Source organism: Pongo pygmaeus, chromosome 1, assembly GCF_028885625.2.
Source record: "Pongo pygmaeus isolate AG05252 chromosome 1, NHGRI_mPonPyg2-v2.0_pri, whole genome shotgun sequence".
In the NCBI taxonomy this organism is placed as follows: domain Eukaryota; kingdom Metazoa; phylum Chordata; class Mammalia; order Primates; family Hominidae; genus Pongo; species Pongo pygmaeus.
Window position 1 is genome coordinate 155,441,730 of NC_072373.2, and position 27,932 is coordinate 155,469,661.

Below are 27,932 nucleotides of genomic sequence, written 5' to 3' on the forward strand. Positions count from 1 at the left end.
CACCCCGTCAAGGAGTAGGATGCGGCCAGCGCAGGAGCTGGTGGTGAAAAACTGATCTCGCATGTTCAGAAACTGCACAAGCTCTACCACGTCCTCGTCCACACTGCCTTTCCGGCTGAGGTCCGCTTTGCTCAAACATTGCGCCTTCCATTTCCTGAACTCCGCGCTGCGATCCATGGGTGAGGAACTCAGGGTCTGCGCTCGGCTCCTTCACAGTAGCCTCGTCTCTCCCTGGGGGCAGCCATATTGAAGCGAGCGGTGGCCGAAAAGGTCCAAACTTCCTCTTCGTTCTTAATTTGGGAAATTCTAGTGCCTTCGCCTAGGGGTGGAGAGAGGCGCACAGCCTGGGTGGAGCCTGCAAAAGTTGGAGAAGGTGTGGCAGTCCTCATTCTGTGGAATCTGAAGAAGCCCACGCAGATTTTAATTCCCACTCTAGATTCTGGTAAGTGGTTTTAAAAACTCTCCTGAGTTGTTCAGACAGCGAATCTCCCCACTGCTCGTCCAAATGGAACCGAGTTTGATTTTGGCTGCACCCCTTTCCTGTCCTCTGTCCTCCCAGAGAACTAGCGCGTAGAGCTGCAGACCGAAGCCATTCCCCTCCAGGGGCTGCAAGTTCCCATCCGTAAATCACGTAGGGAGTTTTGCCTTCTGGTCCTGGGCTCCTAGCCCTGGTCCTGCGTTTAGGCTACCACACCATGAGGTGTCCGTTGGCACTACCCCTGCCCAGCCTCCGCTCCCCGCACTCCCTGTCCCCCAGCCCCACGCTGCACCCCCCGCCAGTCACCCGCTTGATTTTTCCCGGCAGCCAGTGCCTGGGTTTGGGGATTCCTGCAGCAGCGCGCAGCGGTCTGTCCAGGGCCCCTTCCCACAGTCCAGCTGTCAACTGTAGGGGATTTCTCCTAGGTAGGGCCCCTTCCCACAGCCCAGCTGTAGGAGATCTCTTCTCCTAGGTAGGGCCCCTTCGCACAGCCCAGCTGTAGGGGATTTCTTCTCCTAGGTAGGGCCCCTTCGCACAGCCCAGCTGTAGGGGATTTGATTTCTTCTCCTAGGTAGGGCCCCTTCCCACAGCCCAGCTGTCAGCTGTAGAGGATTTCTCCTAGGTAGGTCCCCTTCCCACAGCCCAGCTGTAGGGGATTTCGTCTCCTAGGTAGGGCCCCTTCGCACGGCCCAGCTGTAGGGGATTTGATTTCTTCTCCTAGGTAGGGCCCCTTCCCACAGCCCAGCTGTCAGCTGTAGGGGATTTCTCCTAGGTAGGGCCCCTTCCCACAGCCCAGCTGGAGGGGATTTCTTCTCCTAGGTAGGGCCCCTTCGCACGGCCCAGCTGTAGGGGATTTGATTTCTTCTCCTAGGTAGGGCCCCTTCCCACAGCCCAGCTGTGGGGGATTTTTTGTCCTGGATTCCCACAATTACAGGTTTCTCGGAGCTTCCTCCAGCTTTGCCATCAGGATTGCAGTCTTACTTTGAGAGAAATGTATAGTTTTATTGACCCTGTGACGCCCACCACCTAGAATAATCTTCAAAAGAAAATTACGAAACACCCTGTTAACACATCGTTGGATGTTTATACTGAGTTTCCAGAGGAGACTCAGTGACCAGGGAAGGTGTGTCAATGATTAAACCTAAAGGCTAAAGTTTAGAATGCTTGTCCGTAGCTAATGGAAATTGCTGTGCGAGTCCCACTGAAGCCACTGTGATTACGTGTCTGGTTAGCGCAGCGAGTTCAGCAGCAAATCTCCCCAAGCTCTACTCCCCCAGCATTAGGGAACAGACTGCCCTGTTCCATATGATCATGGAACCTGGAGGAGTCTGGAATTATTAAACTCCTCCCCTCTTCATACCCCGTCCTGTCTCAAGTGAACAGAAGTGACCTGATAAGATCACACAGCCAGGAAGAGACTTTCTCTGACCACTTGTAATTCTTGCCTTTTTTACATTTCTGGGTTAATAATAAACCATATGCTTACATGAGTGATTGTTTATTAGCAGCAGAACATTTTGTAATGATTGATTTTTTTTCTAAGTTTTCAGTTTTTAAAATTCTTGCCAGAATTCTTATTTAATTTTACTTTTGCTCTTGTCTCATAATGTTCCTTTGCTCTGGCTTTGTGAATTGATCTGTTTGTCGTATGTTAAAATATACTCCTAACATTTTCCCAATTCATTTAATTTTCATTTAAATCAAATGGATACAAGCATAGCCAGGAAAAAGATTACTGTTGGAAGACTTTAGATTTCCTATTTCCTACATTTGTGAGGCATATTGGCAACCTTTCAGAGGTAAAATAAAACCAAAAATTAAACCAAGGGACTCTAATTTTTTAAAGTTTACATTTGATAAACAGGAAGGCCTGTTTGAAGCGTAGTTTAATTAAAAAGCACAAGCAATGGAAAGGCCTGTCCTGTCCACAAGGATCCAATGCTAGGGAGTAATTTTTTTTATACATTTTTAAAAATAGAATCATGTCCTTTGTGTTTCTGCTGCATTCCCTGACTTAGTGGGCATTTGAGAAATTTCAAACTCTAAGCAGATGCCTTAGTCATAAAATATGTGATTCTTCCTGCAGGTTACTTTGATTTCACATTTTCTAGCTCAATCTGTCTCACTATCACTATTGTAAAGTTTATTTCTACGAAGTAAAGGGTCTTATATGCCAGCATCTCAAAGGGTGAGATGAAAAGGATGGTAAAGAAAAGAATCAGCTAACACCATTTAATTATAGGACTTGGGTTCTAGCTTTGCTTCTGTGTGACCCTGACCAAGTCTCTTAACCTCTTGTGATGTTTTCTCATCCATAAAATGGATGGAGATTTTATTTTTACTTCTGCATAAAATAATAGTTTAAATAACTTCTCTACCTGTTGTGAAAACAGTTATGTCGATGGAGGTGAAAGACTTATGCTTTTTAGAAGAAATCCAGTATTACAGGATTTTAAGTATTATCCTATTTGCTATCAGTATGCCACGTTATTTTATTCTTTGTATAATCTCCTTTGACAGGCTTCATCATTATGAAGCATATGATGATCTGTGGATAGGTGAGTTCAAAGGCAATGAGTGCAGGTTGGAGCCTGATCAATCAGAATGCTAAAGGCTCAGTGGGAAATAAGATCAGCAGAAGCAAAGTAGGAGATAGTGTGGTCAGGCCATGCCCCATCACTTTCAAGCCCGATAGGATAATATGGTCAGATAGTACTAGGCAAAGCAGATGAGTCTTCCAAATCCAGTAGGATGAGTCATCTTCCTTTATTCCTTTCTCCCAACTTAGCCAATGGCAAAATGTGTGGGGGGAAAGATACAGATCCTATTTCAGAGTAATTTTACTTTTATTATTACAACAGTTTTTTTATGGTAATCGTGAGATGTGAGTGAAAGAAATATGTAGGAAGTAGGTAGATGTCGAAAATGGAAAAAGAGCAAGCATCTCATAGGCTATGTGTCTAGTGTGAGAGAGAGAGCACCCAGCTTACAGAAGCTAGGGGAAGGGTGGGGCATTTTCTTCTTGCTCTTTGTGTTCTCTTGAGTTTAACACACCACTTCATGTACAGTTAAGGTTCAGGAAAATACACATTGCGTAACAACCAATGTTTGGTATTAATGTTTTGTTTAAGTCATCTTCTAGACCGAATTCTTTGAGAATAAGGGCTTGTTTTGATAACCAGAGTCCTGTAAATATTGTTATATTAAATTAAAGATGATTATAGAACTATAGAGTATATTTTTTTCATAACATTTTAATGACTTCTCTAGTCTTTTTTTTTTTTTTTTTTTTTTTTTTTAAAGACAGGGTCTCACTCTGTCACCCAGGCTGGAGTGGTGCAGTGGCACGATCATGGCTCACTGCAGCCTTGATCTCCTGGGCTCAAGCGATCCTCCCACCTCAGCCTCCTGAGTAGCTGGGACCACCGGTGCTTGCCACCACACCTGGCTAATTTTTTTTTGTAGAGATGGCATTTCACCATGTTGCCCAGGCTGGCCTTGATCTCCTGGGCTCAGGCAATCCTTATCCTTACGATTCAGAAACTGAAGAACAGAGGGGAAAACAATAATGATGTCTACTATATACAAGATCATGTGTTTGCTAAGTTCTGTGCTTGGTGCTTGCCATGTCTGTAGCACGTAACTCTGAGTGGGATCCCAGATTTCAAATGAGGAAACAGCATCAAGAGGTTGACTGCCTTGCCCAAGGCCATGTGGCTCCTACATGATAGAGCTGGGACTCACACCTTGAGCTGCATATTCCAAAACCTGCTCTTTCCATAACATCATGTTGAAAAAACAAAACAAAAACAACCTCTATGTTCTTATATCCACCATGGAAAATTATTATCTGGGCTACCTTTTTCTTTTTTATTTTCTTGATACTTTCACTTTCTTGTCTAAGGAATTCTCAGCTAGAGTGAATTCCTGAATGGAAGTAGAGTGGTGAGATTGCTGAGTAGGACTGGGCTGTTTTTTCCCAGCCCTGCCCTCTGACAGATCATCTCCCCATCAGAGACTGCCAAGCTGTTCTAAAGTGCAGTCTTTATGCCGTTTGCCTGCTTCTGCCTCTTTTTTTCCCCGAGGACCACCCTTCAGGATATGTCATTGCTAAACAACCTTTGGAAATGTCACTTTCTCCTTTGTGCTAGACATTGTGTTAAATCCTTTTAGGGGTTTTAAAATGGCACAAACTTTTGATTAATTATATCAAGAATTTTCCATCAATAACACTACCAAAATACTTCTGATTCACCCCTTGCCCCAACTGCTGTATGTGGAAATGTGGAATGACGTTTTATAGCCAGTATGGGCTCTGTTCTGAGTAGTCCTGTGTGGAGTTCTGATACAGTAAAAGTCTGAATTCTTTCGTATCAGGTCATGGTTTCTGCAGCTCTTCTTAATGTTTAAACTTCTTGTGGTTGAGGCAGATATTTTAGGTGATGGCAGAATCTAACACTATTTGGTTGATTTCAAGAAATTATCATAACCCATAGATAAAATTATGGGGATATAGTCAAAACCTTTCATTACATCTTTACAGGTACAAACATTTTTCTAAGATTATATAATTTTCTGTACAAATGTTCTTTGCCTTTTTATAGGTTATTTGAACTCTTGAGTTTTCATTTCATTTGATATTAACAGTGATAGGACAGAAAGGTTAGCTGTGCCCTTGTAATTTATAAAAGATGGTGCACCATTTTTAGTTTTTGATGTTTTTCCCCTTTTGTTAAAATGAATGAACTACATAAAGCCAAGTGTTTTGACATTGATGAATCTCAAAAACTTAATGCTGAAAGGAAATAGCAAATTGTAGAATTCTTTTTCAAATCAGAATTTGCTTTTTCCTTTCAGCAATTAAGTTTTTGAGATTTTTATATTCCCTAAGCTGTATAAATAAAGTTTGAAAACATGCAAAACAATAACACATATTGTTTAATATTACATACTCACGTAGAAGTGGTATTAAATGCTTGAGAATGATGAGTGCTGAATTTATGGTTATAGTCACCTCTTGAAAGGGTGGGCCAGAAGCAGGTTTGGCTTCAATTATATCTATAATGGTTTAGGTTTTTTATATGTTAAGATTTGTTAAAGCTGGGTAATATCGTTTGACTCTGTCCCCACCCAAATCTCATCTTCAATTGTAGCTCCCATAATTCCCACGTGTCATGGGAGGGACCTGGGGGTGGAATTCAATCATGGGGCAGGTCTTTGCTTTTGCATGCTGTTCCCATGATAGTGAGTAAGTCTCATGAGATCTGATGGGTTTTTTTTTTTTTTTTTTTTGGAGACAGTCTCGCTCTGTTGCCCAGGCTAGCGTGTAGTGGCTGGAGTGTAGTGGCGAGATCTGGGCTCACTGCAAGCTCCGCCTCCTGGGTTGATGCCGTTCTCCTGCCTCAGCCTCCCTAGTAGCTGGAACTACAGGCTCCTGCCACCACGCCCAGCTTTTTTTCTTTTTTTTTTTTTTTTTTGTATTTTTAGTAGAGATGGGGTTTCACTGTGTTAGCCAGGATGGTCTCGGAGATCTGATGGTTTTATAAAGGGGAGTTCCTCTGCACATGCTGTCTTGTCTGCCACCATGTAAGTTGTGCCTTTGCTTCTCCTTTGCCTTCTGCCATGATTGGGAGGTCTCCCCAGCCACATGAAACTGTGATCCATTAAACCTCTTTCCTTTATAAATTGTACCTAGTCTCAGGTGTTTCTTCATAGCGGTATGAAAATGAACTAATACAGTAAATAGGTACCATTAGAGTGGGGTACTGCTGTAAAGATACCTGAAAATGTGGAAGCAACTTTGGAACTGGGGAACAGTTTGGAGGGCTCAGAAGACAAGAAGATTTGGAAAAGTTTGGAACTTCCTAGAGATTTGTTGATTGGCTTTGACCAAAATGCTGATAGTGATATGGACAATAAAGTCCAGGCTGAGGTGGTCTCAGATGGAAATGAGGAACCTGTTGGGAACTGGAGCAAAGGTGACTTTTGTTGTGTTTTAGCAAAGAGACTGGTGGCATTTTGCCCCTGCACTAGACATCTGTGGAGCATTGAACCTAAGATGATTTAGGGTATCTGGCAGAAGAAATTTCTAAGCAGTAAAGCATTCAAGAGGTGACTTGTGCATTATTAAAATCATTCAGTTTTATGTATTCACAAAGATATGGTTTGGAATTGGAACTTATGTTTAAAAAGAAAGCAGGGCATAAAATTTCAGAAAATTCGCCACCTGAAGATGCAATAGAAAAGAAAAACCCATTTTCTGAGGAGAAATTCAAGACAGCTGCAGAAACTTGCCTAAGTAAGGAGGAGCCAAATGTTAATCATCAAGATAATGGAATGGGGAAAATGTCTCCAGGGCAGGTCAGAGACCTTTGCAGCAGTCTCTCTCATCACAGGCCCAGAGGCCTAGGAGTTAAAAAATGCTTTCCTGGGCTGGACCCAGGGCCTCCATGCTGTGTGCAGCCTAGGGACTTGGTGCTCTGCATCCCAGCCATGGCTTAAAGGTGCCAACATACAGATCAGGCCATTTCTTCAGAGGTGCAAGCCCCAAGCCTCTGAGGCATTCATGTTGTGTTGGGCCTGCCAGTGCGCAAGAGTCAAGAATTGAGGTTTAGGAACTTCCACCTAGATTTCAGAGGTTGTATGGAAATTCCTGAATGTCCAGGCAGAGGTATGCTGCAGGGACGGAGCCCTCATGGACAGCCTACCTCTGCTAGGGCAGTACAGAAGGGAAATGTGGGCTGGGAGCCCCCACATAGAGTCCCTACTGGGGCACTGCCTGGTGGAGCTGTGAGAAGAGGGCCACTGTCCTCCAGACCCCAGAATGGTAGATCCACTGATAGCTTACACTGTGTGCCTGGAAAGGCTGCAGACACTCAATGCCAGCCCATAAAAGCAGCCAGCAGGGAGGCTTACCCTGCAAAGCCACAGGGGCAGAGCTGCCCAAGACCATGGGAACCCACCTCTTTTATCAGAGTGACCTGGATGTGAGACATGGAGTCAAAATAGTTCATTTTGAGCTTTAAGATTTGACTGCCCCACTGGATTTCGGACTTGCATGGGACCTGTAGCCCCTTTGTTTTGGCCAATTTCTCCCATTTGGAATGGCTGTATTTACCCATTTCCTGTACCTCCATTGTATCTAGGAAATAACTAACTTGCTTTTGATTTTACAGGCTGATAGGCAGAAGAGAGTTGCCTTGTCTCCAATGACTGTGAACTTTTGAGTTTATGCTGAAATTAGTTAAGATTTTGGGAGACTGTTGGGAAGGCATGATTGGTTTTGAAATGTGAGGACATGAGATTTGTGAGGGTCCTGGGTTGGAATGATATGATTTGGCTATGTCCCCACCCAAATCTCATCTTGAATTGTAGCTCCCATAATTCCCATGTGTCATGGGAGGGACCTGGTGGGAGGTAATTGAGTCATGGGGGAAGGGAGTTCCCGTGCTGTTCTAGTGATAGTGAATAAGTCTCACAAGATCTGATGGTTTTATAAAAGAGAATTTCCCTGCAAAGCTCTCCTGTTTGCCACCATGTAAGACATGCCATTGCTTCTCCTTTGCCTTCCACCATGATTGTGAGACCTCCCTAGCCGTGTAGAACTGCAAGTCCATTAAACCTGTTTCCTTTATAAATTATCCAGTCACCAGTATTTCTTCATAGCAGTATGAAAATGAACCAATACACTGGGTGTCAGGTAAATGTTTGGAATGTTTCATAATCTAACAAAAGGAGGTCAGTTTACCTAATGTTAATAAAACTCAACTCGTGAAATTTCTAAGGTATTGCAACTCAAGCAAGAAAACCTAAATATGGTATCATGCTATGTCTATCCAGATGTTTTTGTTTGCATGTTTGATTCCTTTGTTGAAGGCACTGAATCCCTACAGGAAGTAGCATGAAGTATTCTGCTTTATAGCTGAGGGATTTGTAAGATGAAAGGTCCTTAAACATGAAATGAGATCAGTGGTAAGCTCATGATTTAAATTGTTATTTGAAAAAATTGTTTGATCTGCTCCCTCCAGGGGGGAAAAACATGGTGATATCCTAGATACAATGTGACAATACATTAATTTTTTTCTTCCTTAGTATCTAGATCACCATGGCAACCGGACAGAAGTTGATGAGAGCTGTTAGAGTTTTTGAATTTGGTGGACCAGAAGTCCTGAAATTGCAATCAGATATTGCAGTACCGATTCCAAAAGACCATCAGGTAGAAATAAAATTACTTTATTGAGGCTATAATTATACTGAGTGTGAGTCTCTTGCACATAGTATTCAAAAGAAGCAGATTCACAATTACTTTTAAAGACATTGAATTAGGATGCAATTTACCCTATGTATACATATGGACATTGATAAAGTTAATATAAACCTGATAATTAGTGAAGTAGATGTATGAAAAAGAATAACCTCTGGTTATAAGAAAATTTTTGATGTAGGGAATGATCTATGTAGTGCAATAATTGGATTTTTCTGAATGGACACATAAGGAGTTTTGAATAAGTTATTCTATTACAAACATTCATGATTTTTATTTTTTGCATGCTGGGAAAACAATTTTCTTTTACATTCATGCTTTTTCATGTGTGATTCATGAGAATTTAAGTGTATAGCTTAATCATCTCCAATGACTTTAACAATACACTTTTGATTTTAAATTATGTATTTTTATTACTGCACCCTCCATGGCTCCCAAGTCTAATTTTCTTAGCAAGCCTATGAGAGTTTTTACAGTTTGGCTATAACCTATCTTTACAAATTGATTTCTCATCACTTCCTCTCCATTTAGAGATACAGTGCTGTAACAACATCAGATTTTGTCCAATTTCCTTAAGACTTCCTTTCATTCCTCTGTCTTTGCACATGCTATTTTTTTTACCCGACCTACCCTTTCTCTCATTCCTAAAGAATTTCTACTTATCTTTTAAACCCTAACTAAATACCACTTCCTTTATAAAGCCTTCCCTTACTTTTATACCAGAGGTAATCATTCTGTGTTAATTAAGGTAAAATTAGCTCCTACAATTGCTGTAACCTAAAAATTGCAATAGTCCAGCCACGGATAATTATTTCTTATACACTGAATTTAAAAGTTCTCAAATGTGGATGGGTAGCTGTTCTCCAACAGTGACTTAGGGACTCAGCTTCTTCTTTCATGTGGCTCTGCCACCCAACCCCTGTCTTCCAGGGTCTCCGTGGAAGAAGAAAAGCACGATGTGGCTTGGCTAGTTTTAATGGGTCAGGTCTGCAAGTGTCTACTGTCACTTTTGCTAACATTCCATTGGCTAGAACTCAGTTACTTGGCCACTCATAAACATGAGGGAGGCGAAGAAGCACCACTCTTTCTGTGTACCCAGGAAAAGGAGAAAACGGGTTTGATGAACACACAGAGGTCTCTGCCACATATCCCTTTAAATATTTCTTTCACTGTTTTCCCCAAAATGTTTTTAATACAGTACATAAGCCATTCTGTCATACTTATTTATGTTAGCTTGTAAAACTGGAATGTGAGCTTGTTGAAGACAAGCACTTATTTGTTTTGCTTTTTTCTCCCATTTTGGTAGCTCCCATAATCAGCACAGTCCTATCATAAAGTTAAATGAATGCCTAAATTCTTTCTGTGAACTAAAATACATTGTCATTACAGGTTCTAATCAAGGTCCATGCATGTGGTGTCAACCCTGTGGAGACATACATTCGCTCTGGTACTTACAGTAGAAAACCCCTCTTACCCTATACTCCTGGCTCAGATGTGGCTGGGGTGATAGAAGCTGTTGGAGGTAATGCATCTGCTTTCAAGGTATTGCGTTTTTAATTATTTCTATTTTGGCTTAATGTATTTCATGAAAATATTTGAACATAGCTTTCAACTGCATCTTATTTAAGGCTTTAAAAGGCCCCATTACACAATTTCTGCCACTTGGGGGACTCCTCTAGTCAAAAAAGAAATTAAGAAATTAGATTTTATCCAGAGGCCTTATTTGTTTACTACATTGTAGTGAATAGGTGCTGGGTAATTTCTGTATCTTCATGTCCCCAAAGAATGAACTGTGATTTTTTTGATTTGATAGAAATATGTAAGGAAAGAAAACACACAAGGGAAGTTAGATTATTTCCTAACTCTTGATGATACACAAGCTAACATAACTTTTAATTTCTTTTATAAATTTTGCTTTATAAGATAAATTTAATTCTTTTGAAAAATAAGTAAAACATGAAAAAATGCAAGGTCACTATACAGTTTTGGAGCTCTGACTCAGTGAAAATGTTATGCTCAGGATATATATATATACACACACACATATATATATCTATGCCAAAAGACATATTCATAGTAAGCTCATGTCCTAGCATCTTTCCTCATAATTCCTTGACCTGCTCAACTTTGGCAGCACCTTACCAAAATTAGGTTGAGACAGAGAAGATTACTGTGCCCCTGTACAGGAAGACTGGCAAATTCATACAGCTTTCCACTCCTCAGCCTGTGGCAACCTGCTTCTGCCCCCATCGCTCCACTGAAAGGATTCTTGCTAATGTCACTAATGGCCTCTGTATTGCTGGAGTTAATGGGCCCTTTTATGTCGTTATCTTTCTTGACTTCTCTGTGACATTTGACACTCTTAGCCACTTAACTTTTTCTTAAAAAAAAACTTTTTCTGCAGCTTCTGTGACATCATTTTCTTCTGTTCTCCTCTCCCCCTCCTTTCTGGGCCTCCGTTTTCAGGCCTCTCTTTTTCTCTGGATATTCCTTAAATCTTGGTGTTGCCTGGGCCTCTCAATCTCTATTTAGACCTCTGCTTTCTGTATTCTTTACCTTTTTCATAATCTTATACACTCTTTTTGTTGCCATTATCACATGTTACATCTTTAGCATAGAATTTTCTGCTAAGCTCTGGATCTGTGCTATCCAAAACAGTAGCCACTAGCCACATGTGGCAATTTAAAATTCAACCTAAATTCATATTGAAAATTCAGTTCCTGAGTCACTCTAGCAACATTTCAAATGCTTAATAGCCTCCCATGTCCAGTAGCTACCCTGCTGGACAGTGCAGATGTGAACATTTCCATCATTACAGAGAGTTCTGTTGGAGACACTAGACTCACATGGTCAGCCTCCAGAAATCTCTTACAAAATGTGTCTAAAACAAGCTTATCTTTTCTCACTGCAGATAGCACCTCTCTTGTGTGACTGTCTTGGTGACTTCTGGAATTTGAGGATTACTCCTCGCTTTCCCTTACTAGAACTGTTTTCTCTCTCCTTTCCATTTCCACTGCCAGTAGTTTAGTTCAGACTATCTTACCTGCTTAACTATACCCCTGACTTGGATTTCTGTAATAGACACTTAACTTTCTCTTTTCCCTGGAATTCATCCTTACTCTAGAATGAATCATCTTATAGAATTTAATTCTGATTGTTTTACACCTCTGTTTTCATTCTTGCATCCATGTCTTGTAGACTTCAGGGAGACTCTTAAAATTCCTTATTGTTATGAAATAAGACTGTTTCATGCTCTCTCCCATCTATCTTTCCAGTCTTACTTCCCACTCCTCACAGTGTAGTTTATTCTTCAGTAATGAATTGTTTGTCCTTCCTGCACATCCCATGCTCTCTCATCTCTGTGTTTTTGTTCATATTGGTTCTTCTAATTGACAGAATTAAATTGAAACTTATAAACATGGATTCAAAGGATTTTACACTTTAGCTTCAATTTCTTTTCATTTTATCTCCTGAAACAGTTACATACCACACATTAATCTGCTTACTCATTGGTAATAAATGCTGCTAATTTCTTGGCATTTATTCCTGTCCCTATCATTTGGCCAAGTTTGTTTCCTTCACCTGTAATGACTCTTCCCCATTCTGTTTTCAAAATCTTTTCCTGTTCTTCAAGACTTACCTCAATTGTTAGCTTCTCAATGAAGCTATTCCTAATTTCCTCTACTTAGAAGTAATTTCTTTCTTTTTCTTGTACCTATCTTCAGTGGCTCATCATGTTTGCCTTGCTTTTTATAATTATTTCTATCCTTTGCCTTTCTCTCCTCCTAGAGTCTAGGATGCTTGAGGTTAGGGACAGTGGTATTGATGTCCCTCACATAACTTGAAATAATGCTTTCTACGTAGTATATTCACAGTAAATGTTTGAATTATATTGAAATCAATTCAACAGGTCTTTTAGCTGTAAAAACAGGATTAATCTTCATCATATTTGACATTTCTAGGCAACCATATTAAGTGGTGGTACTTGTCTTTGACTCTTGGATGGCTTTTGAATCTTTTTTGTTTTTATCCTATCAGATAGCATTTCTACATTTTCAGATTTCAATTAAAGTATACTGAGCAATCATTACCTTAATAATTTGCCTATTCTAAGGAATATTTACTTTTTTCTAAGAAGGAGGAGTTAAGGTAGGTGGTTACGGTGGGCAGTCTAATTTTCCCTAGTGTGAAAAGTACATACTGGACCAATAATGCCTGGCTAGGGTATTACTTCACCCTGAGTTCTGCATCTACTTTTTAATAGTGAGGTCCAACAGACATTTGTTGAGACTTTACTGTGTTTCTGGTGCCGTGACAAGAAGAAGGCTTTCCTGGGTCATCCTGCTGTCAGGATACACTCTTTTTGTTGCCATTATCACATGTTACATCTTTAGCATAGATGTATGGTTTTCTAGTACGGTTTTCTGCCTTTGGGTGTTTGCATGAGAAATAATGGCAATGCAGGAGTGAGGAAACTCATGGACGGGATTTAGAGTAGGTGTTTGGTGTGCAGAAGAAACTTCATATTTTATTTGTTTCTTCTCCCTAGCATTTTGGGCAAAAATAACAGTTTATATTGACTGCTATTTACTAGCTGCTTGTTCTGAGGAAATTATTGAACTTCTTTGTTCCTCAGTTTCCTCATCTGTGTAGTGGGGATTGCTCTAAAGTAGAGATAATACATGCCCACCTCACTGGCTGTTGTGAAGATGAAATTAGATAACACTCCAGAGACACTTAATGCAGTGCCTGGCATAGCAAGCTCTTCATGGACTGAGCCATCAACATCATCATGATGCCATTCAAGGAAGTTTATCCTTCCTTGTCTTATGTTTTTTCTGTTTTCCTTAGATTTTCTTCCCATTGGTTCCCATTAATATTTTTAAATGTTCAGTATTTTAAAATGATTTATGGCTGGGCACGGTAGCTCACACCTGTAATCCCAGCACTTTGGGAGGCCAAGGTGGGCAGATCACAAGGTCAGGAGTTCAAGACCAGCCTGACCAACATGGTGAAACCCCGTCTCTACTAAAAATACAAAAATTAGCCGGGCATGGTGGTGCGTGCCTGTAATCCTAGCTACTCAGGAGGCTGAGGCAGGAGAATTGCTTAAACCCAGGAGGCGGAGGTTGCAATGAGCCGAGGTCATGACATTGCATTCCAGCCTGGGTGACCCAGCAAGACTCTGTCTCAAAAAAAAAAAAAAAAAAAAAAAATTTATATGAGACCCTATAGAGGACAATATATAAGTACTCACTTATTTCTTGTTATAAAGGATTATACCTATTTTGACGTAATATGTTTAGTCCTCCCATATTTATTCATTTGTTTCTTCCCGTAGAAAGGTGACAGAGTTTTCACTAGCAGCACGATCTCTGGGGGCTATGCAGAGTACGCTCTTGCAGCAGACCACACTGTTTACAAACTACCTGAAAAACTGGATTTTAAACAAGGAGCTGCCATCGGTATCCCATATTTTACTGCTTATCGAGCTCTGATCCACAGGTAATAACACACTCTGTCAATTTTATGGCCAATGCCAAAAGAGGACAGTGTTAACTGCCTGCCTTCTAGCTGTCTGTCCATTCATCTGTTCATCATATTTGGTTACCAGTTACTTACCATTAAACATTTATATAACGGAAACTGTGAATTTGGGGAATTGTGCTAATCACTGGGGATACAAAGAAGAGCAAACACTGTCTTCAAGATGCTCATAGTCTAGTAAGGGAAATGACATAAGAGTGATCATATTTATATATAATGTGGAAAGTACAGTGGTAGAGATGTGCATAGGGATATATAGACTCAGAAGGCATGTGACTGTGGTGATGAGATATGGCTTCCTGGCAAGGTGTAAGACTTAGATTATTTTAAAACCATGGTTCAAAAATCTTGTTATCCATTAGAATCATCTAGGCAGCAATTTAATAGTACACTATTGGGACCTACCCCAGACCCTCTGGTCAGTTTCCATAGCTGGTGCCTGAGAATCTATAGTTTAATCCCATCTACTAAGTATTTGAAAAGCATCAGAGGGAATTCACCTCAGGAAGGGTAACTAGAAGGAGAGAAGACATTCTAGACAATGGGAATAGTATGGGGAAAAACAGTATGGTGTGTGGGAATAGCTATAGAAACTTGATTTTGTTAGGAGATTTCAAGAGAAAGAGTAGCGAAGAATAAAGTTGGAACAGAGTAATCTCTCAATAAATGTTAGCTGTCATCAAATAGATAGAATTCAGGTTGTAAAAGACAGATAATAGAGCTCATCCATTGCTCTGTAAAGGATTGGAAGTAATGAAATGCTTTATTCAGGAGACTGCTATTGTCATATTTATGTTTTATTGAGATCACTTATCTGCTGTGTGTAGGATGGATTTGAAGATAGGAATGGAGAGAGAGATAAGAGCATCTTATAGGAGTCTCCACCAGACAAAATCCTTATGGGCCAGAGCAAGGGTTCTGGTAGAAGAAGTAAGTAGAGAGGAAAGAATAACTATTTAGTGGGGGTAAAATCAGGGGTATTTTCAGGTAGAGAATGAGGAAGAACTTAAGAGTAGTCCAGCTTTCTAGCTTGGGTCATGTTTAACTGTGACAAAGAAAAGAAGGAAAAAGTTTCAAAGGGAAGCTGTATTCAGTTTTGGATTTGAAATTGTGAGAGACACATCCTAATGGAGAAGTTCAGTAGCCTATTGGATAAAAAAGTCAGAAGCTCGAAGACTGGAGATACAAATGTGGGGATACCAGCTGTAGGTAAGAATTGAGAAGGTGAAAAGTGTTTGAAATTCCTCAGGGAGTGAGAACACTGGAGTGAGAATAGAGCCCTCATGAACATCACCATTTAAGAATGTAGTCAGAGAAAAAGGATAGAGTCGTAAGAGACCGAAAGGATTCCATGACCAGCAGAATCTAGAGGTCATGGTATTCCTTAAGCATCCAGTGAATGCATGGGCTTTGAAGACAGAACGGCTGGGTCAATGTCTTCACATAGTACTAGTTGTGTGACCTTGGTTAAGTTACTTAAACATCTCAAGGGCAGTTTACTGATTTGAGAAACATAGATAATGACAGCACCTGCCTGCCAGGGTGTGGTAAGAATTACTTGGAGGTAATGTGTATAAAGTTCTTAGTACAGGGCTGGCACAGGATAAGTGCACAATCACTGCTGGCAGCCTTAGGAGTGGCAATTGATATTGCTACTAAGGAGGGAGGCCAGCTGTCAAATGCAACAGAGGTCTGTTCAGAAAAAAATGACAGTTGGGCCCAGCAATTAAGAGGTCATTGGTGACATTAGTCAGTTCCTTTTCAATAGAATGGTGGGAAGAGCTTGATTGAGTGGACTGAGGAAGGAAGAGGAAGTCAATTCCTTGAATGGAAACTATTCTTTTAAAAATGGGGGAGACAAGAAAGAGAGAGTAGAAGGTTACTTGAGGAGAGTATGTGGAAAAAAGGGATTTTTTTTTGTTTAAGGATAGACAAGACTTGAACATATTTACAGATGGAACAAGATCTGCATAAGGCAAGATGGAAAGGGCTTAGGACATAGGTAGAGAGATTGGCTTCCAATATGGAAAGGACAGCTCATCCATAAAACCTAGAAGGGATAAAGATGATATAATTATGGAAACATTTATGGGTAGGGAGGTGGAGTGTTGAAGGTACTTATGTGTGATTGCCTCACTTTTCACAATTAAGTAGGAGGCAAAAAGTGATATTTTAAGAATCAGAGCTGAAGTGGCACCAAAATGCATGGTCATGTGATTTTTTTCTGTAATTCTTAGCCATTTAGATAGAGTATCACGGAAGCTAGATTTGAACATTAATCCAGGGCTGCAATGTTGGTGGCAAAATTGAATGGTGCAAAAGAAATGAGAGCACAGGGGCTGCGGGGAGAGGAGGCTGGGCAATCTGTGGAGTCCAGGCTGAGTAGGGATGGAAGGAAGGCCTGGAGTAGCAAGTGGGCAGAAATGGAGCTATTGAGAGTCAGTAATCTCTGCATAGTTGAAGAAAGATTTTGAGAGAATATGGGTTTTCAGAATTAGGATAGATTACTGTCATAATATTGGTTATTGGCATCTGATATTTCTCAGGGAGAATGGTTGCTGGTAGTTAAGCCCTGGGAGAGAGTGGCTATAAGTGGAGGAAAATTCAGGAACTGTGATGCTTGATTTTCTTTCTGGGGAATGCAGAATCTCCTTGATTGGAGCTGGATTTGGGGTGGGAGAGAAAGCCTATGTGCCAGGTCTTAGTCTTAAGTGACTAGAAGATGGTAAGAGACAGCAGCATGGAAGGCCAGGCTGAGTGCTATGAGCGCCAGGGAAGATGACTATTAGTCAGGGTTCTCCAGAGAAACGAACAACAGGATGTGTGTCTGTTTGTCTATCAGTCAATCATCTATCTATGTGATCTAATCTATCATTTATCTCTATATAAATTCCTTAAGAATCAGTCACTGTGTAGATACACACACACACACACACACACACAGATTGATTGATTTTAAAGAGCTGACACATGAAATTGTGGAGGACTGGTGAGTCTAAAATCTGTTGCGGTGGGCCAGCAGATGGGAGACACAGGAAGAGGTGCAGTTTAAGTCCATAGAAAGTTTGCTGGCTGAATTCACTCTTGCTCATCGGAGGTCAGTCTTTGAGAACAAAAGCCTTCAACTGATTGGATGAGGCCCACCCACATTCTAGAGGGTCATCTGCTTTACTCAAAATCCAGCTATTCTATTGTTAATCTCATTCAAAAAAAAAAAAAACACTGTTTCTGTAACAGAGTAGTGTTGGAACAAATATTGGGTTCCTTGGCCCAGTCAAGTTGACACATAAAATTAACTGTCACAGCGACTCTGTGCAAGGATTCAGGAGGGGATTTGCCTGCTTTTTCTCCCCTCACCCCAGGCCCCAGGGATTTATGAGAATGTGTCTTTAGGGTTTGAGGGGCATCTTATAAGAATTTTTGAAAAATTTCTTTGGGAGGTGTTTCATATCCCATAGTTTAACACTAGTCATCCTATCCCCTTATGTTTATGTTTTACTTTAACATATTGTCCTCAGTCCCTTTAGCTCCAAGCAAGAGTGTGGGAGAAAGCTTCACTTATTGCTCATTGTTTCCACTTCTCAGCTGTTGGAAGACTCCGGTTACTGTTCTCTTTCCCAGGTGGAGCATAATGTTCCATAATGTCTCTGCAGTGTGGCCACCCCACATTGTTCGAGGAAGTAAGAGATCCTTCCTGAGAGTCAGATCTGGATCTCACAGCATCTGCTGGCTTTTGACATTGGCACTGTCCATCTGGAATAGTGAGGCATCCCCTCATGCCTTGCTGCATGTCCCTTCTTTTCAGTACATACTAGAAAAGTAGTCATGTGAACTGGAAGTAAAAAGAAAATGCCATTTCACCAGAGAATCTGGGCATTTTAGGGGGATGACATGGGAATCTTTGTGATAGAATTTATTGCATTTCCTACTCTCTGACCTTTGCTGACTCAGCATTGCTCCCTGAAATGAGAGTACAAGGCTGGTGCAACCTGATGTTCAGAGACATGGAGAAGAAAAATTACTTTCTTTCCTTGGGCAAAAAAAATAGCTACTGGGTTTATTTGGACATTACTCTAGACCACAGAATAAGACTGAGCTATATAATAAACCTGCTTTGAGGCCCTTTCTGTGGGAACATATGGGAATGAGAGATTCCAGATCCTCCAGGCTCAGCAATTTCACTTCACGACCCACAAGGACTGTAGCCACTCAGAAGTAGCACCACATAGTGATCCCAGTGTCCAGCAGCATAGTGCCTGGAACATAAAGACTCCCAATAAATATTTGTTCAAGGACTAAATGAATTGAAGGCTTTGTTTATTCTGTGGAGCTTTGGGAATATTTGGGGCTGTATGTCAGGTTGCATTTGCTCTTTGTGTAAGTGTTAGCCAGACTAGGGGTAGAAATTCCTTAAGATGACGAAAACACCCGAGATTAATTAGCTTCAAAAAATAAGGTGATGTAACTTATGCTTTCCTTTGCAGTGCCCATGTGAAAGCTGGAGAAAGTGTTCTGGTTCATGGGGCGAGTGGAGGAGTAAGTATTTTTTTTAATGTATTTTGAAACAAGCTTGGGTTTATGGGTTTCACATGATAGTTCCTTTGGTCATTTTTAAAAGTCAGATTTATAAATATAGTTAAAGGTGCTTTTTTTCTTTATGTAGTAAAACTTTTGATTTTGGTCTTCTGAAGGTGATGTTTTGTCATTAGTTTAGCATTTCTTGGTTAATAAACTCAACAGCACCCCTTCAAAAATATATTAGATTTTCCACCTGTATTGGGTGTAGACTAAGATAAACTGGCCTTGTTTTTGCCTTCAAGTAGCATATGTTATAAGAATATTTATTTAGAATTTTAAACAGTTCTTTAAGGTTGATATTAATTCCATATTCCCTTAGGTAAGGAAACTAAGGCTCATTAAAGCTTACCTATGTTGCCCCAGACAGCACGGTAAAGCCACACTGTGAATTCTTAGTCCTTTCTATCTCCCTTCCGCTGCTTGCCTGCTGCGCTTTGATGACATCCATGGAGTGCGCGTATACAGCCCTGTCCTTAACACCACAACCCATGGCTGAAAATGCTAATGTGGGGGAATGGAGGAGGAGGACTCAGAACTTAAAATAAGCCCTTCAGTGAAATCACCCAACGCAGGGCTGTCAGAAACCTCTTCGAGAAACTAGCTGCCAATCTGCCTCTCAGGAGCTTAGAGGGAAAAGTTAGAGCTCTGCAGTTAGAATTTAACAAGAAATCCACATGAACTCTATCAGTGGATGATTTGGAAATTTTGGAGATAAGATTTTGCATTTTAAAAATAAAAGGCCTGGGGCTAGATGCTTACTTTGAGGAGGCTGTTCACCCTTTCAGAGCACTGTGTATTCTGGAGAGTGGATTGAAAGAAGTAACCTATTAAATGGCACATTGTCCCCTGAATAATGAGTGGTATCCAGAAAATGTGAATTTACCTTTAAAAGTGCCCAGGTAATTTCAGTCCTTTTTGTCTCTCTGTTTCTTTAGGTAGATGAATCACGAGGTTTCACACCTTGCTTCCTACACTTCAAATAGATCAATTCTAGAGGATTTCACAGATCAAACAATTTATTAAAAAACACCAGGATTGTCTTTATGGGGCTTGAGACAATATGACAGATATACCTTGTCCAAAACTCCCATTGTTTAACTTCACTGAAGTGGCTATTTTTGGGTTAGATTAAATTTAACCCTAAATAACTAAAGGGTCTGTCAAACTCATACATTTATTTAAATTGCCCTGGCTTTCAGAGAGCTAACTTAGTGCTCTGTGCAGAAGGGAAAGATTTCAGTAGGAAGGGGAGAGAAGAGTTTAAAGAAAATCTCTTTATATTCCCTTTACCCTCTTGTAAAAAGCCCAGTTGCTTCACCATGATTTTTTTTTTAAGGTAAAATCCACACTGTTATCTGAGCTGGCTGAATTTGTTAAATCCTCAGCTGGCAGGGATAGGCTGGCGACCTGGTGTGTGAAGTGCTTCTGATCCTCCCTGTCCTATCAGAGGGAAACAGTACTGGGTTTTGCCTTGCTTCTGTTTGTACTTTCTGTCCTCATTTAATTCAAATTCCTTTGGGATTATGTTGTGTGTTTAAAATGGTGTGGAATTTATGAACACAGCTATTATCCAGATATGTTGGTGGGGAGTGCCCTATTTTAGTGTTAGAAAAATAAGTAGAAGAAAAATAGTTGACACATAATGGTGCATAATCTGTTGAAGGAGTATTGCTGGTATAATTGTTGACAAGAATGGACTAAACAGTGCCTTTTTAAAAGAGCTATTGAGTGCCCTTTTAAAGCAGTTAGAACACAAGGAGATGTAGTTACGTTAGCTTTTTAAAGTGTGGTTTTATTAGAGGTCTTTTATTTAAATTTGAAAATTAAAATAGAAAATCAATTATGCCCACCCCATAGTGGATTGTGTTTTATCTAATTGGATGTCTCTCTCCTCCGTCAGACAGTGAGTTTCATGTATTTGTTTGTTTCAGTTAAATCAAACAAATTCCTGCCATAACCTGGCTGAGTCCAGCCTCGTTATTCCCATGTGCCATACAATCTTTAAGGTCCATTTCAGGCCTGGAAGTCTGTTACAACTTTAATCTGTTTCTATCATTATTTTTCATCTTAATTCTTTTCTTGCCGAACCCGGTCCTCCCTGTAAATCACTGCTTATGAGTAGCGGGTGATTTTGCATCATTTCTCCTTCCGCTCTGGGACATTTGGCAATGTCTGAAGACATATTTGGTTGTCACAACTTGGGGAAGGGGTTCTGGCATCTAGAGAGTAGATATCCTTCAATACATGGGATAGTCTCCCACAGCAAATAATTATCTGGCCCAAAATGTCAATAGTGCCAAGTTTGGGAAACTGCTCTAAATGTGTGTGACACTTATTTGTACCATCATTTGTCATCTAATCAGATATATTTCCTAGTATTGTTATGTAAGTAATTGCTCTTTTGTCTATATTCTTAAATTACTTTGATTTCTCTTTTATACTAAGCACATTTATCTGGTATTTTAGTGATTTCTTACAATCCCAGCAATTTGGGAGGCTGGGATTTTGCCAGGTTGCCCAGGCTGGTCTCAAATTCCTGACCCCAGGTGATCCACCCACCTCAGCCTCCCAAAGTGCTGGGATTACAGGCATGAGCCACCACGTTCCACCTAATCCTTTGGCTTTAAATACCATCTGTAAGATAGTGAATCTCTAATATATATCTCCAGTTGAACTCTTTTCATACTCATATTCAACCGATTGCTGAACATCTTCGCCTGTAAGTAGATGAGCACTGTGCAGCTCAGCATGTTCCAAGTGATTCTTTTATTTTTATTTTTTAGAGGCAGGGTCTTGCTCTGTTGCCCAGACTGGAGTGTGGTGGCATGATCACTGCAATCCCAAACTCCTCAAATTCCTGGGCCCAAGCGATCCTCCCGCCTCAGCCTTCCACATAGCTGGGATTACAGGCGTGCACCACCACACTTGGCAAACTGAAATCTGGAGATTTTCACAAACTTAGTGTTCTCCAGTCTTCTTCTCAGTTACTCTACCCAGTTAATCTGGCCAAAGACATAGGAGACATCCTATATTTTTCTCTTTTCCTCATCTCCCACATTCAATCTGTGAGGAAGTCCCATTAGCTTACCTCTAAACTATATCTGAATTTGTTTATTTTTTCCAGTGCAACCACCTTTGTTCAAGCCAGCTTCATCTCTTATCTAGACTGTTCTAACAGCTACAAACTGATCTCCCTCCTCCCATTTTCCTCGCCTCCTTCTTTGTGGCTCACATGTAATTGGAGTGACCTTTTTAAAGCCTGAGGCAACCAGATCATTTCCTGGCTTAAGCTCTCCAGTGGTTCTGCATAGGTTTTAATATACTCAGAAGCCTCTACCCTTACCCCTCAGGTCCTGTGTGACTTGGCCTTTCTGGCCTCATCTTCGACCCTTTCATACATGCCCCTCCCTGAGCCACACTGCCCCTCTTTCTGTTCTTTGACCCCAACTGCATTCCCACCTCGCCAGGTTAGCCATGGCCATTCACTATGCCCACAGCATCCTCCACGTGGCTGACCGGATGTTCTTGTGGCTTGTTCCTCACTTTTTTCAGGTCTCATTTTTTCAGAGTGGCTCTTCCTGATGACCTAAATAGCCCCTATTCCTATCTGTTTAACTCAACAGCCAGTCTTATTTTTTCTTAGCACTTTTATTTCCTGAATTTATTTTATTCATTCATATGACTATTATCTTCCTCCACCCTTAGAATGTAAGTTTCTTTCTTACATTAAGTACCATGTCTAGCACATCGTAAACACTCTATAAACATTCACCATATGGATGAATTAGTTAATTTGCCCATATACCTGTCTCTTCTGCTTAAATGGTAGAGGCCTTACATTTGTTATTTAGAATTTTGTATGTACAAACAAGTCAGCATGTTCTGATCATCTTTAAACCCTGCAAACATCTTGATGCAGTGGTTAAAAACTCAAGTTCTGCAGTCAGACAGGTCTAGCTCCTGTTTCCATCTCTGCATATGACTTGGCCAAATTGCTTATAATTTGAAGCTTCAACTTTCTTATTTGTAGAATAGGGACAATAATAGTATCTACTTTATAGGTTCATTGTGAGGATAAAATAAAACAATATGTAGAAATTATTTAGTATGGTTCCTGGAATATTTTAAATGCTCAATTAAAGTTAGCTGTTTTTCTTATTTCTTCATTTACACTCTTAAGTTCCTTAAAGTTAGGGTGGGTCCTATAGGAATCTTAAGTTCATTGTATGTATTTAAGTGTTTATAGAAATGTAGAGAATATATAACTCTTGGGTTATATTTGTTTTTCAGGTTGGATTAGCAGCATGCCAAATTGCTAGAGCTTATGGCTTAAAGGTTTTGGGCACTGCTGGTACTGAGGAAGGACAAAAGATTGTTTTGCAAAATGGAGCCCATGAAGTGTTCAATCACAGAGAAGTGAATTATATTGATAAAATTAAGGTAAAATTTTCCACTGTTTTACAAAAGTCAAACTTTGTTCCTTGGAGACTTGCGTGGTTTTTTAATACGTTTTTAACCAACTACTCCTTTAAAGCTGTTTGCTTCCTTTTTTCAGTGCGATGAATTTTTATGCGTGTTTTAAAACTTTAATTTATTTAAAAAAACAGAGATGTCTAAGTTTTAAACCTTTACTATCATTTTTGTATTGTTTATGTGTATTAAATAGAATATAGCTTCTCTAGAATCTTATAGCTATAAAAATTGATTTTTTAATGCAAATAACATTTTAAGTAAAGCTGCAGCTTTGTATTTGCAGCTGTGAGGTATTCTTAATATAATTTCTACTGATGTGAATTCTCCATGGAAGGTGAGATATCTGTAAATTACAAACTGGATCTGTGTGGCCCAGGGAATAAAGTTCATTTGTTAGCTGGATGCTTTGGAGGAATAATCACTACTGCATCCAAAATGGTGAGGTGGCATTTAGTTAGCTGCTGCATTTAACAGAATTCAAGCAGATTCTGAAGTTCTTCACTTGTACTATATTAGCAATTTGCTAAACACTTATTACTTTGCTAATCCTCAACCACTTCCTCATGTTAGGGAGATTAGAATTTCCCAAATATTGAGTACTGTGTAAACTAGATCATTACAAATGAAGGAAAAAATAAGAGTGAGAGTTTATTACCTTTTTTGCAATCATCTTGCCAAAAAGCCAAACAAAAGCACTCCTTGGTTATACGTCTGGGGAACCTAAGATCTAGCACTGCTGATACCATTATCCAAGAATATTCACAAAGATGAAAAATGGCCCATTATTTTAAGAGTATGGTTTTTGTTCAGCAATAATCTAATTTTAAGACCATGAGGTCTTGGGAGCTTCCACTGACTCCTTCTGCTTAAGTCTCTCCCATTCTCAAAAACATTCTCTTAACCTTTATCTCATCCCCCTTTCTCTCCTCCTCTTTCCCACAAAAATTCTTGAAAAAGTAATATTTATTGCTTTTACTTCCTTACCTTCCACCACTTCTCACTGCAGTTTTGCTTATAGCCCACGTATTTATACTGCTTCCCAGAGGTCACTGAGAAGCTCCTAATTAACAGTCTGCTGGTCCTCTTTCAGTCTTCATCTTGTTTGATTTCTCAGGAGCATATGACCCTGACCGCATTTCTTTGAAACAGGTTCTCTTCTTACTTTCCTGACTTTTCACTTTCAATCTCCCTCCTCTTCATATTATTTAATATTAATATTCCTTAGGTTGTTTTCACTTGGTCTCTCATCTTCCCTGGTGCTAGACTTTCATCCTGATCAGTCTCATATCCTCTCGTGGCTCCCTTACTACCCATATGCTGTTGATTTCCAAAACTGTCTTTGGCCTGAGTTCACTTCCTTCATGCCATCAACCCGCTAGACATTGCTACTCATCTGGTCGCCCAAGACAGAAACCCTCATTTTGTTTGTTTTTCCTGTCTTTTAATTATCGTTCTCCCTCCCACCCAGCAAGTTGGTTACCTCATTTTATCAGTTTCATCTCTGACATGCCTTTCAAATGTATTTCCTTATCTCTATTCCACTCACCACCATAACTTAGTTTAGGCCTCGGTTTCTCCAGCCTTGACTGTTGTTCATAACTGAGCTAATATCCCCTTTTAGCTATGCTGTCATCTCCCTCTTAAAAAAGATCTCCAGAAATAACTAAAATGGAAACTTTATGAGGAGAGGAGTTTTGTCTCTCTGTTCCCTACTGCACTTGCACATGCAGTAATAAACCCCCATAAGAAAAAACAACAACAACAACAACAAAAAAAAAACCCCACACAATCCAAATCCTTTAATATGGCATTCACTGTATTTTCACTATCTGTCCCAACTTACAGTCTCCTCTCTCCTACCTCTCCTCTCCCTGCCACTCCCCCTTACCTGATTATGTACTTCAGTTCTGCTTGTATTTCAGTCCTTGTGTTCTCAGTCCCCTCCATCTTTGCTTTTCTGTTTCTTTGGTCCGGACTGACTCAGCCTTAGGTCTAGCTTCCCTTTACTCATCTTCCTTTCTTTTGGCTTGGGAAACTCCTATTCATCTCTCAGGATGAATAGTTCATCATCTCTGTGGAACTTTATCTGACCATGGCAGGCAATCAAACCTTAACCTTTTTTCTCTGTATTCTATGATTTATTTCTGCTAATGTGTTACTTAGCCCATTACATTATAGCCATGACTGTAGTATTTCCCGTCTTTCTCACTAGTTTTGTTTTGAGCTCCCTATGTTTGTCTTTGTATTCCTGGTACCTAGTGCAATCCCGAGCACAGGGATTCATTTGTGTGTGTGTGTTAAAATAAAATGAATATAATGTAGATGTGTGTAGCTTTTTTGTAAGAGGCAGCATCCAATATCCAAGAACCCAAAAGAATTAGTGCGTCAAACAGATTATAAACCATTTAGAACAAAACCAAATGCACTAAAACAACAAAAATCATGCAAAACCAAACAGCTAATGATATCTTCTTTTGCTTTTTGTTTATTAATAAAAATGGGAGTCCCCTGGGGGTTTGGGGCTTTTGATTTGTTGTCTCTTTATGAAAGTTTATTTTACAGATAGAAAATTTTCAGCTAAGTATTTTATACTCAAGTTGAGTCTAGCACCTGAAAATTCCAGACAAATTTTATTTCACTACAGCAATGTATTTAGTACAAATCTTTATCAGTTTAGATGTTCTGGCTGGTACCTTGGAATTACATCATGATTATATAATTAGATTATTTAAAATTTTTCATTATTAGTCTCAAAGATGTAGCATTTATATATCATTTGAAACATATTTCTATAATATCTTGTACAGATAGTAGCTATTTTACAGTTTTTCATTTGCTATCTTACTCTACATTTCTCTTTTATTATATAGAAATATGTTGGTGAGAAAGGAATTGATGTAATTATTGAAATGTTAGCTAATGTAAATCTTAATAAAGACTTGAGTCTTCTGTCACATGGAGGACAAGTGATAGTAAGTATTCCTTTTCTTTTTTTTTACCACTTTAATGTTTTACCACAATTTAACACTATTTTACAGTAATCTTTAACTGTAGAATTGCTGTTTTTCATATTAGGTTGTTGGCAGCAGAGGTACTATTGAAATAAACCCACGGGACACCATGGCAAAGGAGTCGAGTATAATTGGAGTTACTGTCTTTTCCTCAACCAAGGTAGGAAAAGAAGTACTTCTGATTTTGGTAACTTAAACATTGGTACAGTTTGCCTACTCAGGCAAACTGAAAGTTTGAATAGATGTTAAACTTAGTTATATGACTAGTGGGAGTTGTAAGGATTAGTCACCAGAAGGACAACTAGGGTGACAATATAATTTATATCCAAGTAAGCATACCTTTTGAGATAGAAATGTGATACTAGTAATAATTTCAGGACAATAGGTATTTTGTACACTAACACTGTCTCAGGCAGATAGGATTTATGGTTACGCTGTAGATAACTACTTTTTCTATAGTTCTGGACAAGTTGACAAAAGTCACACATTTGTAAGAGACTCTTCATGGTATAACACTTAGATTCTGAAATGTTTTTAATGCTTCTGAAAATTAAATCATATGGTTCACTACAAAAAGAAATTTGTTTTTCCTTTTCTTAGGAGGAATTTCAGCAATATGCAGCAGCCCTTCAAGCTGGAATGGAAATTGGCTGGTTGAAACCTGTAATAGGTTCTCAATATCCATTGGAGAAGGTGGCCGAGGCTCATGAAAATATCATTCATGGCAGTGGGGCTACTGGAAAAATGATTCTTCTCTTATGATTAATTCTTTCATGGATTTCCTATGTAATTAGAGGTACTGTTTTTCCCCCAGTTGTACTTACCCTATCTTTTCTTTAATTAACATTCAATTCCATGAGCTTCTTATGTGAAAAAATAAGATTTTTCTTTAGAGAGCAGAGGCAGAAGAGTAAAATTCATTGTATAGCTAGCAATATTTTTTTATGCCATCTGTCTCAAATCAAGGAGTCATCATAGTAGGAAATAGCATGTTAGTCATCATTTGGCATGAGGATGCATTCCAGTAATTGTTAATTGATATTTCATTAATTCCATACCTTTGATTAAAACATGCTAGTTCAAAATAAGACTGCTTAGTTTCCAAGGGTTTTCAAGCCTACTTACCTTTATAAAGGTTCTCTAGTCTCTGATTAGCCATGACTGTATTGGACTTTGAACATTTTCTCAACTAAAAACCTCTATTCTAACCTCTATTCTAAACTAATCTTATTTGGATGTGTAAGTCTTTTGTAAAGGCAAGAATAATGTCCAGGACAATTAATTAGTTTTCTCAGTATTTTCCCAAATATTAGAATATTTACTTCATTATTGGTTGGCTGCCAATGACCCCATATGTTCTGTGAGAATAGGAGCTTTATCTTTGATATAATACATAGTCTCCAAATAGGTAATACTTCACAATTGATTAGATTTTCAGAGTAGATTTAGAGTTATCTGTTTTTCTGGTGAGGGTCAAATATTTTTGTTGAAATAATTAAGCTCACAAATTTGATAAATTAAGAATTATCTGCATTTGTCTCATAACATAATAATGTGTAATAAAGTCTATAGAAAATTAAAA

General features: G+C 39.5%; 2 protein-coding genes across 10 annotated transcripts in view; one reads left to right on the forward strand and one right to left on the reverse strand.

Annotated features, from left to right (window-relative positions):
- The window catches only part of TYW3 (tRNA-yW synthesizing protein 3 homolog), a 33,663-nt gene extending 33,403 nt beyond the window's left edge, over window positions 1–260 (reverse strand). For 5 of the 9 annotated variants that reach the window (XM_054492191.2, XM_054492166.2, XM_054492172.2 and 2 more), the window contains exon 1: window positions 4–177. In XM_054492191.2, coding sequence (XP_054348166.1) covers window positions 4–177 — 174 coding nt within the window. Of the gene's footprint in view, window positions 1–3 lie in introns of all 9 variants that reach the window. The other 4 variants (XR_008503229.2, XM_063654121.1, XR_008503225.2 and 1 more) reach the window with 3 other exon arrangements.
- Window positions 7–27,932, forward strand: CRYZ (crystallin zeta). The gene is made up of 9 exons (XM_054492140.2): window positions 7–442; window positions 8,570–8,693; window positions 10,131–10,283; window positions 14,083–14,246; window positions 18,773–18,824; window positions 23,157–23,306; window positions 26,210–26,311; window positions 26,415–26,510; window positions 26,951–27,932. Exons 2-9 carry the CDS (start codon window positions 8,583–8,585, stop codon window positions 27,110–27,112), a joined length of 990 nt encoding a protein of 329 aa, XP_054348115.1. The 5' UTR covers window positions 7–442; window positions 8,570–8,582; the 3' UTR covers window positions 27,113–27,932.

Bases quoted from the DNA above. Each gene is read 5' to 3' on its own strand.
- CRYZ (XM_054492140.2), top strand. From the start codon at position 8,583: ATGGCAACCGGACAGAAGTTGATGAGAGCTGTTAGAGTTTTTGAATTT. The intron at 26,312-26,414 runs GTAAGTATTCCT...TTTTCATATTAG, and splicing joins CACATGGAGGACAAGTGATA to GTTGTTGGCAGCAGAGGTAC. The intron at 26,511-26,950 runs GTAGGAAAAGAA...TCCTTTTCTTAG, and splicing joins CTGTCTTTTCCTCAACCAAG to GAGGAATTTCAGCAATATGC.